Source organism: Poecilia mexicana, unplaced genomic scaffold, assembly GCF_051168715.1.
Source record: "Poecilia mexicana isolate PSO_F unplaced genomic scaffold, ASM5116871v1 scaffold_1, whole genome shotgun sequence".
NCBI classification, from domain to species: Eukaryota; Metazoa; Chordata; class Actinopteri; order Cyprinodontiformes; family Poeciliidae; genus Poecilia; species Poecilia mexicana.
In genome coordinates this window covers 4,866,065-4,884,059 of record NW_028263370.1, presented here as the reverse complement: position 1 = coordinate 4,884,059, position 17,995 = coordinate 4,866,065, and the positions used below count along the sequence as shown (strand labels likewise).

The following is a 17,995-nucleotide window of genomic DNA, read 5'->3' as shown; positions in this document are numbered from 1 at the left end:
GTCATCCTTCACTAATCACACTTTCCAGCTGAACATTGTTGACAGATCTGGATGGCAGTTTTATGAACCCAACCACAGGGTTAAGGGAAACTGTCAGATGTCAGATGTAGTTATTCTAAGATTAGAGGAGCTTAAAAATGTGCCCGAGCCGACGGAAGAGGTGTCATTCTCAAATATCACGTCCAAGGCAGCAGTGAGGACGGGGGGGGAGGGGCGCGACGGGGTTCACTTTGTCGCTTTCTGGAGTGATTTAAAATCCTCTTCATCAGACAAATGGAACTCCTTGTACACATCATTTATGTAACACTTTTTAATGGACCTGACGCCTTCACTGAAAAAAAAAAAAAGAAAAAAGAAGAAAACCTGTGCTGTGTCTTGGTGCCATTTTTAAACATTAACAGCTTCAGGTCACCATATTTCCTGACTGCTGTTTTATGGTGTCTGCAAATATTAGCTGAAAGTTACTTTCTTATATCCTTCCTGGGGCTTTTATTTGTCTTTTTAAAAAAACAAACAAACAAAAAAAAAACATCTTATGGTTGTTAAATATTGTAAGTTGAGTACATTTATCATTTTGGAAGTTAGAAATGTACTAGAAGAACACGATTTTTACACTGCTGATACCAATTCATATTCCTTTTTCAAGAACTATAATACAAACACTATAATATTTCTAAGACATTCCCAATATTTCCCTACTATGTTTCTGCAGTGAGCAGCATGAGAGAGCAGCCGACTTTAAACAAGATTCAGCTTTTAATTTTAAGCACAGACAAAAGTGTTATCAGCTAATGTTTCAAGCTATCTTTACAAGAAAAAACGGTAACACTTTATTTGAAGGGGGTTGAATAAGACTGACATGACACTGTCATAAACATGACATAACACATCAATAAGTCTTCATGAATATTTATGACTGTTGTCATAAAGTGTCATTTGGTAAATTATGACACTGTTAATACAAAGTTGACATTATTCAAAATGTCTTTGTTATGACAACTTGACATTAACCAGGAAATCATTACTGTTTAAACTTTACCTTTAATAACATAAAGTTACCTAATTTTTAAAGTGCAATCAGTAATACTTTTATAACAAATTTATGTCAGTGATGATTTCTGTGTTATGTCATGTTTATGAAAGTGTCATGACAGTCTTATTCAACCCCCTTCAAATAAAGTGTTACCGAAAAAACAAACCTGCAGTCATTCTGTGTATGTTATGGAGGACATAGATCTGTAGCCCAGCCTGTTCTGTGAACAACAGAGGAAAGGTCAGAAGAATAACTCACGCTTGCCTCTGTAGTGCGGGTCTTCTTCACTACACAGGAACCTGAATGAATCTCAGTGATGTTGCAAAATGGAGTATTACATATGTTTTACTTTTAAATATACATTAGCTGTCTGTTCTTCCTCAGACAGCTGAGGTTATGCCACTAAATGAATTGTTTGGCGAGACTCTTTGCTTGTAAGAAGGAACCTACCCTCACTAATTGCATGTAGTAAAACGTAGTAAAACCGTGGTGCTTGTGAGAATCCACTGAGAATATTTTACTGGAGCAATTCATGCTTTTTAAAGTGTAAATAAATGTGCTGGAAGTGGTGATTTGCAACATGCGTGTTGCAACAAATCGTTCTGCTTGGATTTATTTGACAGCAAATCCCTTTTATGTTTTTTTTTTCCTACAGACACATTCTGTCCTCTACATAGAGGAAAGTGGATCAACCAAAACGTACAGTTAGCCTTGGTGACATCCAGCAGCTCATTCTCGACACTCAGCAGTCGGTTGAAACGGCAGCCTCAGAAAACCTAAGAGGTTCTGAACCAATAAGAAGCTGCTGCTTAAGAGCAAGAAAGCAAAACCCGCTATGGTTCCCGTGAACCTCCGTCCTGCGGCTCGTGCTGCACGAGCCTCTATTTGGAAACCGGAGCAGCGTTCCTGGCCACCGCTGTGAGGATTAGGACGGGGAATCTTTATTCTTCAGTGTATATAAAAATCCTGAATGGTACCGTTCGTAATAAACACTCTCTGACCAGATTGCCGCAGCATGTAGCGAAGACAGGAAGGCCTGCAATCTGGATTAACTGCAGCGACTCAATGCGTGAGATGCCCTCTGAAGCCACTGCTGTCACAGGATTACATGACCTGCAAGATAAAAGAAAGTGGCCAAACCGCTTGAGCTGCTGGATGTTAATGTGAGGGTTAGATTTATGACAAGAGAATAAAAGTGACTCTCTCTATGAAGGCTAGAAACACAATTTTATCAATATAACAAAGAAAACAGTCTTAGCAACGCGCTTCATCACAGCTTGTAATCAGTGAAGTGATTCTGCTTTAAAAAAAAAAAGCATTTAATTCGAGCTGTGTCTGGTCCATCTGTGTTTTGCTGTATTTTAATAAGATGTCAGGTTTAAGGTTTTCTGAAATAGCCCAAGCTTGGTCTGAACAACTGTGCTTTTGGTTGTCACTAAAATTGAGTAACTTTAAAACTATCTAATAAATGAAAGTGTATGACTTTTCAATATGAAATAAAGAAAAATATTTCCTTTTATTTGATTATGTGTAAAGTATTTGCCCCAAATATTAATATATGTATTTACTATTAGCTAAGCTTGTTTCAAAAGTGGAACAAGGGGGAAAAAAAGCAAAGGGTTTGAATGCTCACATAACTGTGACTATTATTTTATTTTCAATAAAATTGCAAATCAAACAAACAAACAAACAAAAAAAGCCCTCAAAACCGTTTTTCCAGATTGCCATAATGGGATATTTGTGTGCATAATTTAGAGAACAGCAATTAATTTGATGCAATTAGGAACAAAGTTTTAACATAACAAAACGTGGAAGAAGTGAATCACTATAAATCCGTCCTTTTTTAATAATACATCCAGTTCAGATCACATATTTACTGCATTGTAGGTCAGTTAGGATCACCAAAATAATCTTTTATGATCCTGGCATTTAGCAAATAAAAAACACTATTTCCTAACCCTGCAGACCCATAACAGGAAACAATTAACCTACAGGTCCACAGATTGGAGGAGGCAACCCAGAGAGAGAGGCTGGAGCAAGAACCGTTCTTGGTAAATCGCTGCTCATTAGAGACCATCACACATCCACATGAGCTGCTGTTTTACAGAATTTTATTTCCAAAAAGCAGTCAGAGAAAAGTAAAACAAGCCAGTTTGATCAAACAAATCCCCAAAAGGGAAGAACGAGAAAAGAAAAAAAAAAAGGAAAGTAAAGCCAATCACAGCAAGAGAAGGCCTGATGATATATATACAACAGCAGACATCAATTTGGTGTCAGAGTTACTGATAGATCACTTGATGGACTCATGGCTTTCTTCACATGAGGTCAAAAAGAAAAGAAGAGAAAAAAACATAACACAAATATTTCTGTAAATGGACAGAGAAGGTTCTAAAAATCAGCTAAGGCACACTGAGCCTCTCTGAATAAAACAACACGGGGGACATGATGAGTCAGAGATATTTGTGCAACAGATGCTCAACAATACATTCCAGCAAGAACAACAACAATCTGGATTCTCTGGGACACGTATTGGAAAAGGTCGCCTTTTCTCAGCAGTCCGAAATACCCAAACATCTCATGTCTTTTAATCGATAAAACACTGAATTCACTCCTTTTGTCCAGTTAGCAACACTTTGGGGAAAAAAAAAACAAAACAAATAAAGAAAAACTCTTCACACTTCAGTGTCAATTCGCCACTTCTGTATTTACACTAATGGTGTTCTTTTGAAACAACATTTCAATACAAAATACCTATATACAGTACATCTTCATTTGTTAATCATTTTTGTTACAAAATATGACTTTTCACATTAAGTTACACTGAATTAATTTTATCCAAACCTGTCAATGAGCTTACAGCGTAATGAGTACCGTGTGTGACGCGGCTGTTCGGAGCGCGGCGGTCGGGAATGAGGACGTTTCACACCAGAACCAGTCGATTCGAACGGAGAGAGAGAGACAGCAGTTATAATCCTCCCCGTCTGACGGAGAGGCAAGGTGAACTTGACGTTAATGAACAGTAATGTCTCTTCATTAGCCTTGTGCAAAACCACTCATTTAGCTCGTGTGACGACTAAACAATGCTGACAATCACAGATTGAAGACCTAATTGGCTTCAGATGAAACTGTTTTTCAAGGTAAAGCAAATATGTGACTGAACTCCTTTGTTCGGGATCAGTTGCCGTCCCGAGTGTGATCGAGTTGATGCAAGTGTCCCGGAGATTGTCTTGATGAGAGAAAAGGTAACTTTAAACGTGAGCAGAGCTGACAAGGTGCCGTAGAACAAGTCTAATAAATTACTCTTTTTTTTTTTTTGCACTCAAGATACAATATAATATTCACTTGAAATTGTACTTTTTTTTTTTTGTCACAGCATGAAAACTATAACCACTCACCGTCATTCGGAAACAACATCAAAACACACAGTTTCTCCTTCGAGTCCACGCGTTGTCCAGAGTGTTTGCTCATGAGGACAGTTTCTGTTTTTCCTATGGATGCAGTGCTCTGCAAGAATTCAACTCCCCCCCCACAAGTTTGTCACATTACAACCACAAACTATAATGTATTAAATTAACATTTAACGCAACACAAAGACACGAAAAACTGTGAAGTGGAAACAAGTCTGGACCGGCGGAAAGGAGAAAGCTCGTGGCATTTGTGTCATGTAGGGAACGTTGCAGACGTGTGGAGAAAGGAGCTCTGGGTTGGGATGAAACCAAAGTTAATGTTTTGGCCAACACATTGGGAGAGTGCTTTTCTTCGCTACATACAAATAACTTTGTTAGATTTGATCAAAAGATGCTAAATTGTAGAAGCGAGACACTTAAAAAGTAAGGCGGATGCTCACCCTTCAGCAGGACAACGACTAAGCATATAGCCAGAGCTACAATGGGTCGGCTCCAATCGAAGCTTATTCTTGTGTTAAAATGGCCCAGTCAAAGTTCATTTGAGAATCTGTAGAATAACTCAGATGCTCCACATTCAATCTGAGGCCTTGTGCACGCAGGAACGATTTCAGAAAAGTTTTCATTCACGTGAACCTGCACAGATACGCCACTGAATGCTGCTTTAAACGTGCCAAACCTATAGGGGGCAGCGTAACGCAAAGCTAAAACCTATACCAGCCAATCAGAATGTTTAAAAAAAAAAAAAAAAAACACAACTTCCTGTTAAAAATTAAACATGGTGCCAGGAGGTCCATATGTGTGGACAGATATATAGGTTGAACTACTTTTAAATCGTGTATTAGAAGGCAAAGTTACTAAAAAACACAAGCCGATATCTGTTGGGAATCACATTAAAGCAAGTATGTGGATACATGGCGCATTATTTGTCACAGACTGTAATATGCAGAGCCCTGTGGCCTGAGTCAGTTTGAGCTATATGTTGGAAAAAAAAATAGGCAAATACTTCAATCTCAGACATAACACAAAACCAAGCATCTTATTTCCTTTCACTTCGTAACTGAACACTGCAAAGTGTTGGGCTAACGCAATAGTACGATGTAGACAAGTTTGTGCTTGTAACATGACAACATTTGAAAAAAGTTCAGGCACCGTTTATCTCTTCACTGAAAGCAGCCATGAAAGAAACCGGGACGAGAAGGTCTTATTCAGACAGGACAACACAGACTGACACACAAGTGCGGGCCATAAAAGCGTACAATATTAAGTTCGGGGTGATGGCCTTTGTAAATAAAGGCGGCTTCCATTACAAAAAAATACTCATCATGCTGCCAAGGCAGCGTTGCAGTTATTTAGTCACTGACTAAAAATATCAGTATTAATATAAACTTAGAAATAAATAACAATACCTCTTCCTCACGCATACAATTTTGAAGATTCTTGAATAATTATGTACAACATTAGGTGTTGCGAAATGACTGGAATAAACTCAACAAGCACAAGACTTTTAAGGTTAGCTTAAGGTAATTTTGTTTCAAGTTTGAGGCAGATTGAATTAAGAAAAGAAGAAACTATTATTTCCTTCTCTTCTGCCTGTCAGAAACCCTGGCTATTATAAAAAAAAAAGAGTCTAATATCTATGTAAATGTTAAATCTCAAAACAAAGTAACACAACTACAAATGTCTACAAGCAGTTTTTGTGTGTGTGTGTGTGTGTGTGTGTGTGTGTGTGTGTGTGTGTAATATTTCTTTTTCCAATTAACTAATTATTTAAAAAATAAGAAGGCATTTTTATCCCAACAAAACCAAACCAGCCACAGCTGCTCTGAAACCTAATCAGGCACTCAACTGCAGAAATGTGTGATTTTACAGCGCCTCACACATTATCGGCACCCCTGGTAAAAAAAAAAAAAAAAAAGAAATACAGATTTAGAAATTAAATCCCTGTGAAATTAGTGAAACTGAATAAGTTATTAATTCTTTTTAAAATTGATCACAATGTCTGGAAATTTATCGTCGTAAATGGGATGTTAGAAAGACTCATTTATGGCCTGACTGTTCAAAATGCAAACCAGGTAAGGCAGATGTGTTTCTTGCCTAAGGCTGTCCATGTCTTAAATAAACAATATTTAAATATGATCAACATAAAAAAAAGGGAATTTAGGTGCTATTTGCGTCACAAGAGATACCAAGTGAGCAACTTTCACATCCTCAAGTTATCACACGACTTCGCGCAGCAGCAGCAACAGCAGCAGCACTGTGGAAATGCAGACACTCCTCAGTCTCTCCCCTTCCTGCTGAGGTTCACCTGAACTATCCAGGTTGAAACAATGAGCTGCTGCTGCTGGAAGTTTAAAAATCTGCTAATTTTGCAGATCAGAAAAGCTCCCAGTTAAATCTCAGACATAACACAAGGAAGGAGTTCGGTACAAAATGGTGAAAGAACAAAAAAAAAGAAACAAAAACCCATTCAGACCCTAGGTTACAATGTTTGAAACATTTTTCTTCCAATTGATTGCAGGGATGAAGTCTGAATTCTTCCTTAAACACTTGTGCATTTTTTAGATGTTCTAGTTCAGTTTTTGCTAAACAGAAAGAAACTTGAATAATAGTTTCTTTCTGAATTACTAATTATTTATCAATTGTGCTCTAATACAATGAAAAATATTGCCACGGAGCAATTCGTTACTTTTGATCTGTATTACTAAGGAATCCTTTGCTTTTGGAGAAATAATCAAAAATTGATATTAAATGTTGAGTTGAAACTTTACCATCATGACGACCCTCATATCTACAGATGGAGTGATAAACAAATTTAAAAAAAAGCTTAAAACAGCTGGAAGTGTGACAAAAAAAGGTTGCATGAAAAGCAAAGCTTAAATTGGAAAATGTTTCATCAGGAGTACAGTGCAGTACATCTCGACTCGTTTTTTTTTTTAAGGCTTCTTACGTATCCTTACCAGGGGTGCCTATAGATAGATATAAGGGCTGGTGTGTTTATCTAATAAATAAAATGAAAATAAAATCTGTTACTAATCTGTTTAGGGGTGCTTATCAGTCAGTTGCTGTCGAAGTGTCTCTGTTGATGAGGCTTTGGGAGCCAGGTTTGTGTCAGTGCTCGGCTACCTCCCGGTGAGTCTCTTCCCGCTAAGGCTTCGTTGCAGCAGTGTCGACAGTTCAGACTCGCATGGCCACACAGCCCCAAAAAGCAGGGCGTCGCAATTCATTGGGCCGCACAGTAAAAAGCTCCAAAATTGCAACGTTTTATCACAGTAAAACTCAGCCATGAAAAGAGAAAAAATAAATACACTGAGAAAAGTGAAATAGCAAAGCCAGCAAAATCCCCTCAAGGAATAAACTCTGTGGGAGGTTCAGAGAAACGCTTCCCCCTCGCTTTTAAGACAGCCTTACCCACAGCACGCTGAAGGACCCCACCTTTTTTCATTTGCTTCTGCTCAGAGGTGCAGAGGAAGAGATTCTCCTCTTCCTCCCTCCCTCCAGCCCCCCCACTTCTGCAATAAGCCTCTCGAATAAATAAAAAAACCAAACAGTGTCACGGCCTCCCGTCCAGCTGGAGGCCTCGCTGCTACCTTATGCGGCCGTCGGGGTGCGGCGCTCCTAGTTGGGATTTGGGATCCGGGCTCATGGAGCTCCAAGGGCTCTTGGCACAGGGCTGCATGACGGGACAGGCGGTGAGGCCAACGGCGCAGATGTCGGCGGCTTCCCACAGCTCTCCCACCAGGCCGTCCACCCAGCCCTCAAGCTCCGGCCCAGTGAGGGCCGCGTTCCTCTTGGCTCTCTCCACGTAGGCCAGGCTGACGGGGATGTTGAGCACCGGGTTCAGGCCGTGGAAGCTCTGCTCCATGTAGCTGTTCTTCGCTGGGCCGTTGTGGAGCCTCAGCGTGTCCTCTGGGCACGGGGAGGAAACGACAAAGAGTCAAGGAAATAAGCAGCAACAAAAGCAGCTTTTTTTTTTTATCTAAGATTAAGGGCTGGAACTTTTAACCTAATAATTTTAATTAATTAGTTAAAGCAAAATATTACATGGTAAAAAAAAAAAAGACACATTTAACCGCAGTGTGGAGTTTGACCCCATATTCTGTTTGAGCTGGTGATTAAATTAGTGAATGGGGAACAGAGTGCTCCACGAGCTGCGTTCAGGTTCCCCTCCTGAGTTTGGCTGGCATTGTGGAGCGAGTGATGAGAGCAGCGCTGTTTAATGACCACCATCACATTGCAAAAACAAAGGAATTTTGCCAGGTATTTTTGGTCTAGTTTCTCAGTACGCCAGCAATAAGGCAAAACCAACTTACAAGCAACTTTTCAGCAAGATGTAAGAGCTTGTTTGAGGTCAAAACTTCCTAAACATTGATGAAAAAGTACCGGTTATCAGTGAAATAATCTGCCAGTGGAACAAGACGTCTTTAATGTATGGGAAAAATGTCTCCAAGAGTTAAGATTTTGTGTTTTTACAGCATATTAAGCATCGCAGCATAACGTGACTGTATTCTAAATGTGAACGTTCTAGATACTCATGACTAAGGAGCTCCAAAACTGAAAACCTAAAGCCGAAGAATATCTGTGATGAAATCAAACGTCCTGATGAGGTGAGAGGAAAAAGAATCAATTGAACCAAATTGTATTTGTACGGCACATTTCAGCAACAAGGCATTTCAAAGGCATCGCGAAAACACAACAACACGCTGAAACACGTGGAGACACACAGCTGTTGTATCGGGCCACGCTCCAGCGTTGAGATTTGTTCCTCCACTAGCTGCTCCTCTCTTTGCCTTTCACTGACACATTCGCTTCCAATCACACTCTGGATAATCTTTGCTGAAATGCCTCCAAAAATAACTACCCCGTTTCTCAAAGGTCTTCCTCAACAGTTCATAAATAAAATACGTGCCTGTTTCTAACGAGGTTTATCGTTGTATAATTTAGTTTTCTTAGCTGATCCAAGTCTAACCATCCTGTTCTAAACCAGCCATTTTCCCAGGTGCTTCACCATCGACGACCTAAATTGTTATCCAAAAATCTCAACATGCTCCGAGTCTACACACGCCGTGAAGCATATTTCAAGGTGCTTTGGGATGGATCAGGGCAAAGTATAAGCAAAAATTACTGGGGGTTTTTTCCTAGTAAACATGGCCAGGTCAGTGTTTACCTGCTGGACGGTCAGGAATCCGTAAAGAAGACTGAAATTTGAATCTCCTGCAATCCTTCATGTAAATATACATTTCTTCATAAGCATGTCGTAAAACTTGCTGACATGGTGATGTAGACTGTGTGCGCCTCTTCGAGTCAGAGTTAACTCACTAAGAGTTTAAAAACTAATAATTCAAGAAGCTGTTGTTTCATAGTTACCACATATTTGCATCCCTGAGTAATGATAAAGACTGTACTAATAAAAAAACTATTTATTTTATTAAAAAAAATAAATTAAGCCTTTGTCATTTAATACAATTAGTATACAATACTAGCACTTGAACTAGGTCATGGATGTTAGTTATTCATCAACTTGGTTGGATTTATTAACAATAAAGCTTGATAAATCATTTTAAGGTTATTTCAACTCTGAGCATGTAATGTACCAACAGTGCTTGAACGCACCGTGAAGCTACCATTCGTTTCCATTACAACATTATTTAGGAGTTCAGTGGCCTGACTGCAGGCCACAGCTGAAGGCTGGTGTTGAATGACTCCAAAGGCACACTGATGAGCGGTTCCCATGCAGACATCTTGTGACTGCACCACCTAAACAATCACATTTGAGTCAGGCGAATCGGATTGGAATATTAAAATCAAAAATTCTGTTATTCCATCTTCTGTCCCGGTCTACATTTGAAGGTTCGGCGCAAATGGAGCAGTCGCTCTAAATCTTTGACAAGTGAAAAGTGGAAGAGAATAATGAAGGGTGTGTGAATTTTCAGAGCCCAGTTTCACTGTGAAAACGCTCAAGACTTAAGAAGAAAAACTCCACTACCACACAAAGTCTACCGCTGAGCCAGAAAGGCCCAATTTCTCTACTTGTTTACAACAGGAACCAGAGCACTAGCTGTTCAAGAAGTCAGAACCGAAACTTTTCAAAACACAAAATGCTTTGTACAGCGGTGAGCAGTGGTGAGACCTGGGAATTAGGTACAAACTGGTTCCTAATTTGCTTGAATGTAAATCTGCAATTCGATCTCCCGAGTGCGCCTTTGATGTGGTGTGCCACATTGTTGCAGTGCCAGATTTATGTAAACAGAAAGATCCAAGACATGCCCTCATTCCTGTTTCCTGTGACGACGAAGCTGTGGAAGGGAGGCTATGAAATCACAAACACAGCTTCTCTTTTAAAGCACCCACTCCACCCTGGGCTCCAGTGAAGCTTTAAATTCCTCACTGGTCTCCTAACTGGGATGCCAGCCATCCCTTATAAGCATGGCTATGGAGGAAGGGGAAAAAAGAAAAAAAAAAAAAAACACTCCTCCCCTCACACCCAGATGTTTGCAGACATCAGCGTTTTTCACACACTTGTGACAGAATGATGCAGTCAAACCCGAGGTGCAGTCAGCACATCAGACGGTTCGCTTTGTGTTACCGCTGTGTGTTATAAAGCCCTGCACCTTGAAAGACTGTTTCTGCATCTGTGTAAAATGTGTGTGCGCGCGCGCGCGCGCTGTTGCCACATCATAAAGTTTTACCAGCACTGCATGTAGGAAGGGAACATGGTGCCAGACACGGCGGTAAATTATAAGCAGCAAGATGAAACGCTAAAACCAAAGCACGTGCTGGGATGCAGTTATTCCATCTCATAGCGCAGTTTTTAACAAATATAAACAAACTGTGGTGCAGTACATCCTTCTGCGTACGTAGAGTAATTGTTGTGACCATTTTTATTTTTTTTTATTTAGTGAGAGTGAAATACTAAAGCCATAACTCCACATGTCAACCACACACCCGCTGGAGCAAACTAATATTGTTTGACACTCTTAGGATGGCAATGGAGATTTATTGATGGCCAACTAAACTGTCCATATAGCTACTTATATTTGAGACCGTTTTTGATACCAGGTTCACTTAAGAAAAACAAAAAACTGGTAATTGTCCCTAAAGCAACACTCTTTTTGTTCCATGTTTTTTGGAATAAAACATGAAAATATCCAACGTCAGACATTTTCCCTTTCTTAAAATTTTTAAGTGTTTTTAAAACTTCTCCGAAAGAAACGCGTCCTGGAACAAGTAAGCCTTAATATAACGGATTATTGGTTTCAAATACTTTAACACCTTCATAGTTTGATTTCTACTTCAGCTTCTGTTGATGTAAAAAAAAAAAAATCTAGGCTGATTTATCGTTGCGCCCCCAATTTCAACTGCAGCCTGACATTATCACGACAGCTTCCTACAGCTCTGAGCGCGCACGTTCGGTGAAAACGTTTCGGTTGCAGGCAGAGCAGCGGCGGGACACAGACGCACCACCACGAGCGGAAACATAACTTACTCGGACCACTGTCGGCACGACCATTTACTTGTGACTAGCATGTGACACAAAAACACATATCAGTCACGCGTCGTCTCATGAGAGACTCGCGTGAGGCGACAGATGCAACTTTACGTGATGTTTCTCCGCATCATTAAAGTAGCTCAGGCAGATTATTTGAACCGAGCTTTCTTGGTTTAATAATCTGCCTGAACTGAGGAACTGATTACGCCGAAGTCGGCGGCATCTCAGCTCTCATGTGACTTTCAGAGGAAACCGGTGGCTTATGGACTGGAACACTGCAGCCTTGTTTCGTACCCATGCTGACTGATTGATTTAATTGTGTCATTGTTTTTAGAGGGCTAAGTGCGCTGTTGTTTAACACTCTGTTTAGTATGTATGAGCTGCTCGCTGGGTTATTAGGGGTGACTTGATGACAAATAACCAGGGTCTGTAGAGGCCCGAGGCTTGATTAGAAAGGGCATCACTGCAGATACAAGGCTGAGTGCGTGTGTGTGTGTGCGTTTGTGTGTGTGTGTTTGGACCTTTTGGGACACCTAAATCAGCAAACATTACTTCATGGTCAATGTAGCATTCGTGCCGCTCGATATAGCATCTGACACTATGTCAGTGTCAGCGAGAAAAAAATTTAGAAACACAAGACAACTTCAGCGACCGCCTTACAGTGGAATGACATAAAGTTGGAGTTCAAACACTGACTCCAGGTATAAGAGATTTAGATGTGAGCAGAGGATAATGTGAACGTCTGCACAGGTCAGAAATAAGTAAAAAAAATAATATTTTAATTAAGTAAGTTTCACTTTCAGCCCGTGATTAATGTCCATATTGTGACTCAAATTGTTTTACTAATTAATATTCAGATTAAAAGAAAGATTTAAGGATTGAAAAATGTGTTTTTCATTAAAACAATTAAAATGTAGAATTACGATGGACTTTTAACAGTGGGGTTCTGTGAAGAGGTTATGAACAGTCAGTATCTTACCTGAAGAGATGATTAAATAGAATTTTATCACTCCCTTGTTGCATTACAATCTATGCATTTCATATAAAAGATCTTGTGTGTCTGGGGCTGTTTGAGTCAAATATGACAAAACATGATTATTCTACTTGGAGGGATTATCTAAGGAAAGGAAAAAAAAAACACTGTGGAAAAGTATCAAAACAATGTCCCTACAATATCTTAGTTGTTTTAATTTCACAGTAGTAACAAAACAATTTCTTGGAAACTGAAAACATTGTGATTTAGATAGAGTCTTACACAGAAAAATTATCTGCAGACTACCATACTGTTCATTGTAAAAAAATACGTTTTTGTTTTTTTTTGTTGTTGTAATCATGGCATTTGTGTGAACGTCAATAAAACCGTGTTTGGACGAACCTCTGAAACATTTGAGTTCGAAGTCTTAAAATGGCAGAAATCAACTTTTGATCTTCGCTCCATTTTAACAAGAAGTTGGCTTGAGGTAACTGAGGGACCAAATCTAATCTATGTTCATTAGACCGAGGTCGCACAGAGAGCAGCGACTCTCAGGAAGACACCGACTGCTGATCAAAGTGGTTTGTGGCTTCAAGGTGTACGAAAGTTTTAAAACGTCTCTGTTTTAAAACCCCCCAAATTTTCCACCACACTGATCCTCTGAATGAGTAGGGAGAGAAAAACGACATCCCCCTCCCCTGCCTGTTGCTGCACTGCCCGCCTGCATCCCACACTTTTAACTCTTACAAAAAGACAAATTGAGATGATTGGAAATATTTCAAGTTGCAAAAAACACTGGGATGTAAAGAAGCCGTCTGTTGTTTTTACTAATACACTGCAACACCTTATCTTAGTTTCAGCAGGATACTGCAGCAATGCTGCACCAAATGAGGAAATTGTATGAAAGCAGGATATTGTTGAGTATTATAATGTTGATACTGGCTACAGTTATCCATGTTTGCATCTCGGCTGAGATTCAGTAAAAATAAGCAGCAAAATTTTACCAATTAGCTACACGAGACAGTCCATGCTTACTGTTAATAATAACCACCTTAAAAATGGGTAACTATTCCTTTAAGGTCAAGACTACACTACATTCACAGAAACATGCATGCCCTTTTGAACAAGAATAGTGTTTTCTTAATGAGTTTAATGTGTCTATGAAATGACAAAAACTTTATTTGGTGTCATGTTCTAATTACGCAGAAGGAGTATGAATGCCTCTCACCTTGTCTAATGGGCTGGTGCTTGTTATAGGCCAGCGGAACGATAAGGAAACGAATCTCGGCCACGGGGCTCCAGTTGTGTAGGATTCGGACGTTCCACACTCCGGGTCGCAGCGGCTGGTTGAGAGGCGGACGATAGTGGGTGAACTCTGCGCTCGCGTCGATCAGGATGTCGTAGGTGGCTGCGATGACGTTGGTGGGGTCGATCCAGACCACGGTGACCGTGACGTTTGGCCCTTTGTTCCACTTCTGCATGCCCACCGTCTCGTCCATGGGGCCCATCAGGCCGCCGATGTTCCTGAACATGCGCTCTTTGGCGTCCCACTCGGTGCCAATCTGAGAGGAACACGAGCAAAATTGAGAGGAGTGAGCATATAAAGACTTGTGGAAAAACGAGGGCACCCCACAACAACCTGTCAGTTCTTCTCACATATTTTAACATGTAATTAGTTAATATCGATTTGAACAATACTAACAAAGCTGAGAAATATACAATGAAAGCTAAAGAAATGTTCAACGGTTTTGCAAAATGCAATAACAAATGCATTTGTTGTGCTCTTGAATGTTGAAGTGAGAGTGAACGCTCTTTTCACTGTCTATGGAAGAATGGAGGACATTCAAAACAACTCGCCACAAGCACAATTATCCTAAGAGCCGACCACAAGATCTTAGGGTTTAACTGCATCTTAAACCCTGTGATGTAACCAGAGGACCCACGGCACACTTTTGCTACTGTAGATGTGACGGCGTACACGGCCTGTACAATCAGCATAAACCTCAGAAACTGTAGAAGATCAGCTTTCATGTCGGGCGCGCTCTAAGAAAAACATGAAGGCCACAGTGACGTTTAGCAGAGAAAACAAAGTTCCAGGTCTGGATGTCTGGGAAAAATGTCATTTTGACTAAAATTGAATTATTTGGACACCAGAGCAGAGGATTTTATTCTCAAACAATATGCAGTATTCCAGGAAAAGAAATTCATGTCAGCTATGAAGCAGAGGCGTGTAAGTGTCATGGTTTGGAGGCCTGGTCACGGATTCTTGAGGAATGTGACTATTGGAAGTATCTCACTGAAGTTATTCCAGCCAAAGAAGGTCCCGTTTTGTTGAGGTTTTATTCCAAGGAGTAGCGAAAAGTACATTTTTGGTGTTTACCTGTAGATGCACCACTTTGTTTTTCAAGCATAATCAATTAGATCTTTCATTTTAAAGGAAATTAATGTTTAATGTGGTATCCTAAATTTTTCACAACTGTGTATATGCTATAAATTCACTCTTAGGACTTTATGCAGACCTGAATAATAAACACAATGCCACTTGCTACACAAACTTTTTTTTTTTTTTTTAAACCTCCACCAAAGCTGCAGTAAATTATCATGAGAAGTAGCCCCCATCAGTCAAAATCTACCTCAGTCATCACAACTGCCCTCCGCTGTTGGGGAACGCACAAGCTAACAAGACTGATCCGTTTCCTCTTCCACATTTACGGTTTTCTTTCACACGGATGCTGCAGCGTGCAGAAACACGCGGCGACGCCACGACCGCATCCCCAAGGCGTGAGCGGCAGAAGCAGGCAATGAACACCTTAATTCACCGAGAGACAGGCTCGTTCTAAACAGTGAAGAAGATTACAACCTCAGATCAGTGAATAAAAAGCCAAAACAGTGGAAGACTCTGAGTACATCTAGACGCATCCATTACAGCCCTGTTTTGACAGAAAAAAACACGGGAGTCTAGAGAGAAGAGCTGCTACATAAAAAAGGGGCTTTCAAACATTTCCACCGGCACTGGAAGAGGCTGCATTCACTGTGACAATATATGGAGAAATAAAGTGGGAATAAAACCGAACAGGCGGTATGGGTGAGTAAAATATATCTGAATATGAATTAGAAGCATAAAGTGCAGCTGTGGAATATGAAGCAGGCTGACAGCTTGGATTGCACCAGAAGACTGCCTGAGGAACAACGAGTCTCTTCAGGGTCTTATTTACAGAAAGCTTATTAGCCTATTAGTTAGTGTTTCTAGGATTTGCAGAGCATTAGTAGTTGGTTTTTAACGTCTCAGTTTAAAAAAAATGCTGTTAAAGGGGCAGCAGAGATTGAAGTCAAATTCTCTGACATTTTTATCAGTAATATTTATCTTCAGAGATGCGACAAGAAACTGGCTTTTGACAAACTGACCAAGCGCCGCTATGTGACACGGACTGCAGCGCTGCGGATCCTGGTGATAGTTGAAAAGGCGTTTCAAAATGAAGTCAGCGACAGCACAGAGATGAAACAAAAACAGAATTTTTGACAACTAGCTTAAGAGGCTGTGTTGGACTTGGGAATGTTGGCAAACTTTTGGGAATCTGAGAGTGAGGGCGCTGCGAATGCAGACACAGTTTATTGTCTTAGTAATGCTAATCGCTGTTTTCCATCGGCTGCTCTCTTGCACGCACAACGCGACATTTCCTCTGCTCCTGATATAAATTAATGACCACTTACAGCAACAAAATGACAAAAATCGTCATCCTTGTGTCTCCGCATATTGAAGTGGATATGTTTGTCTGCTGCTGCTGCTGCTGTTTTTGTTGCAGTCCCTCCCTGGATCTGCAATTATGTTACTGCCTGTGGCGTCCCCTCAACTATCTCTCTTTATGCTGATGTGGGTTGAAGTAAAAAAAAAAAACAAAAAAAAAATCCCTTTTATTAGGGACACAGCCAGGGCACAGCGACAGAACTGTGCTTTATTTATCTGAAGGTTAAGTCAAAATTTCGGAAAACAATCTTTATAGTGTGTTAGTTTTATAAGTTCCTATGTACCAAACGTCTACTTTTTAGTGAGTACATGTTTTTCTAAACGGTGGCTATGCTAACTAGCCTGAGCAGTCATAGCAGACTTTGCTGTGGTGCAGCAGAGAGCGAGGGAGAGGGTTTGCATACACAAGCCTGATTGACAGCACTAAGATCCTCCTCCTGGCTCTGATTAGTCGTTTCTGACTGGGAACCATGCATTTCTGCAAGTGGCTGAAGGACAACTCTCATAATGTACTGTCAAGACAAAAAACACTAAATTTTTAATGTAAAAGTCACATACTGCAGCTTTAATAAATGAAATAATAATTTGAAAACTGCATTTTGCACTCATATCATCTTCACCTTACACTAAAGTGTGTTTCTGTTTCACCATTTTTGTTTCAGAGTGTGTGCCAAAAAAAAAATTATATATATATATATATATATATATATATATATATATATATATATATATATATATATATAAACATTTGAAGCAAAGAAACCCTTCAGACTCTGCAGCAAAAGAGTCTTTAAAACCTTTTTGTTTCTTTAGTTGAATTTGAATAAAGAAAGGATATTCGGATGGATGGATAGAGGGAGAACAAATCTAAACATCAGGAAAGCTAAATGAGTATGCAAAAGGAGACATGGAGCCGTGAGGATGACGAGGGAGGCAGCCAACACACACATACACATATACACAAAACTGACAGAAAAAAAAAATGCCCGGGGCATGCTGGCAGAAATGTGAGAGGAAAGTCTGCTTTTGGAAGCGCTCATTGTGACAATGGTAGCTGATTAATACAGCCTCACCCTGCTGGAGGATCAATGGCTGACTGGAACTGATTCAGTGTTACATCCTCCGAGAGCTTAGATTGCCGTGCACGGTAAAAATAGACATTACTTGCTTAAATGAAACCAACAGGAAAAGACGGAGATTCTTGGCCATCTGGTAAAGACACCTTGCTTTCATCTCAATTACTGGAGATTTTTCTGCGGTTCCAGCGTCGTGGACCGTGATCTGCTTTTTATAGCGAATCAGCTGCCTTGTCTGGCTTTTGTATAGCTTTTTGCATTACGCCAGATGGACA

General features: G+C 40.1%; 1 protein-coding gene across 1 annotated transcript in view; it reads right to left on the bottom strand.

The window, feature by feature from the left end:
- Positions 1 to 3,127: 3,127 nt before the first annotated feature.
- Positions 3,128 to 17,995, bottom strand: part of xylt1 (xylosyltransferase I) — a 103,314-nt gene continuing 88,446 nt past the window's right edge. Inside the window, exons 10-11 of the mRNA XM_015001799.2 lie at positions 14,128 to 14,461; positions 3,128 to 8,346 (exon numbers count right to left, since the gene is read on the bottom strand). Coding sequence (XP_014857285.2) covers positions 8,024 to 8,346; positions 14,128 to 14,461 — 657 coding nt within the window. The 3' untranslated portion in view covers positions 3,128 to 8,023. The remainder of the gene's footprint in view (positions 8,347 to 14,127; positions 14,462 to 17,995) is intronic.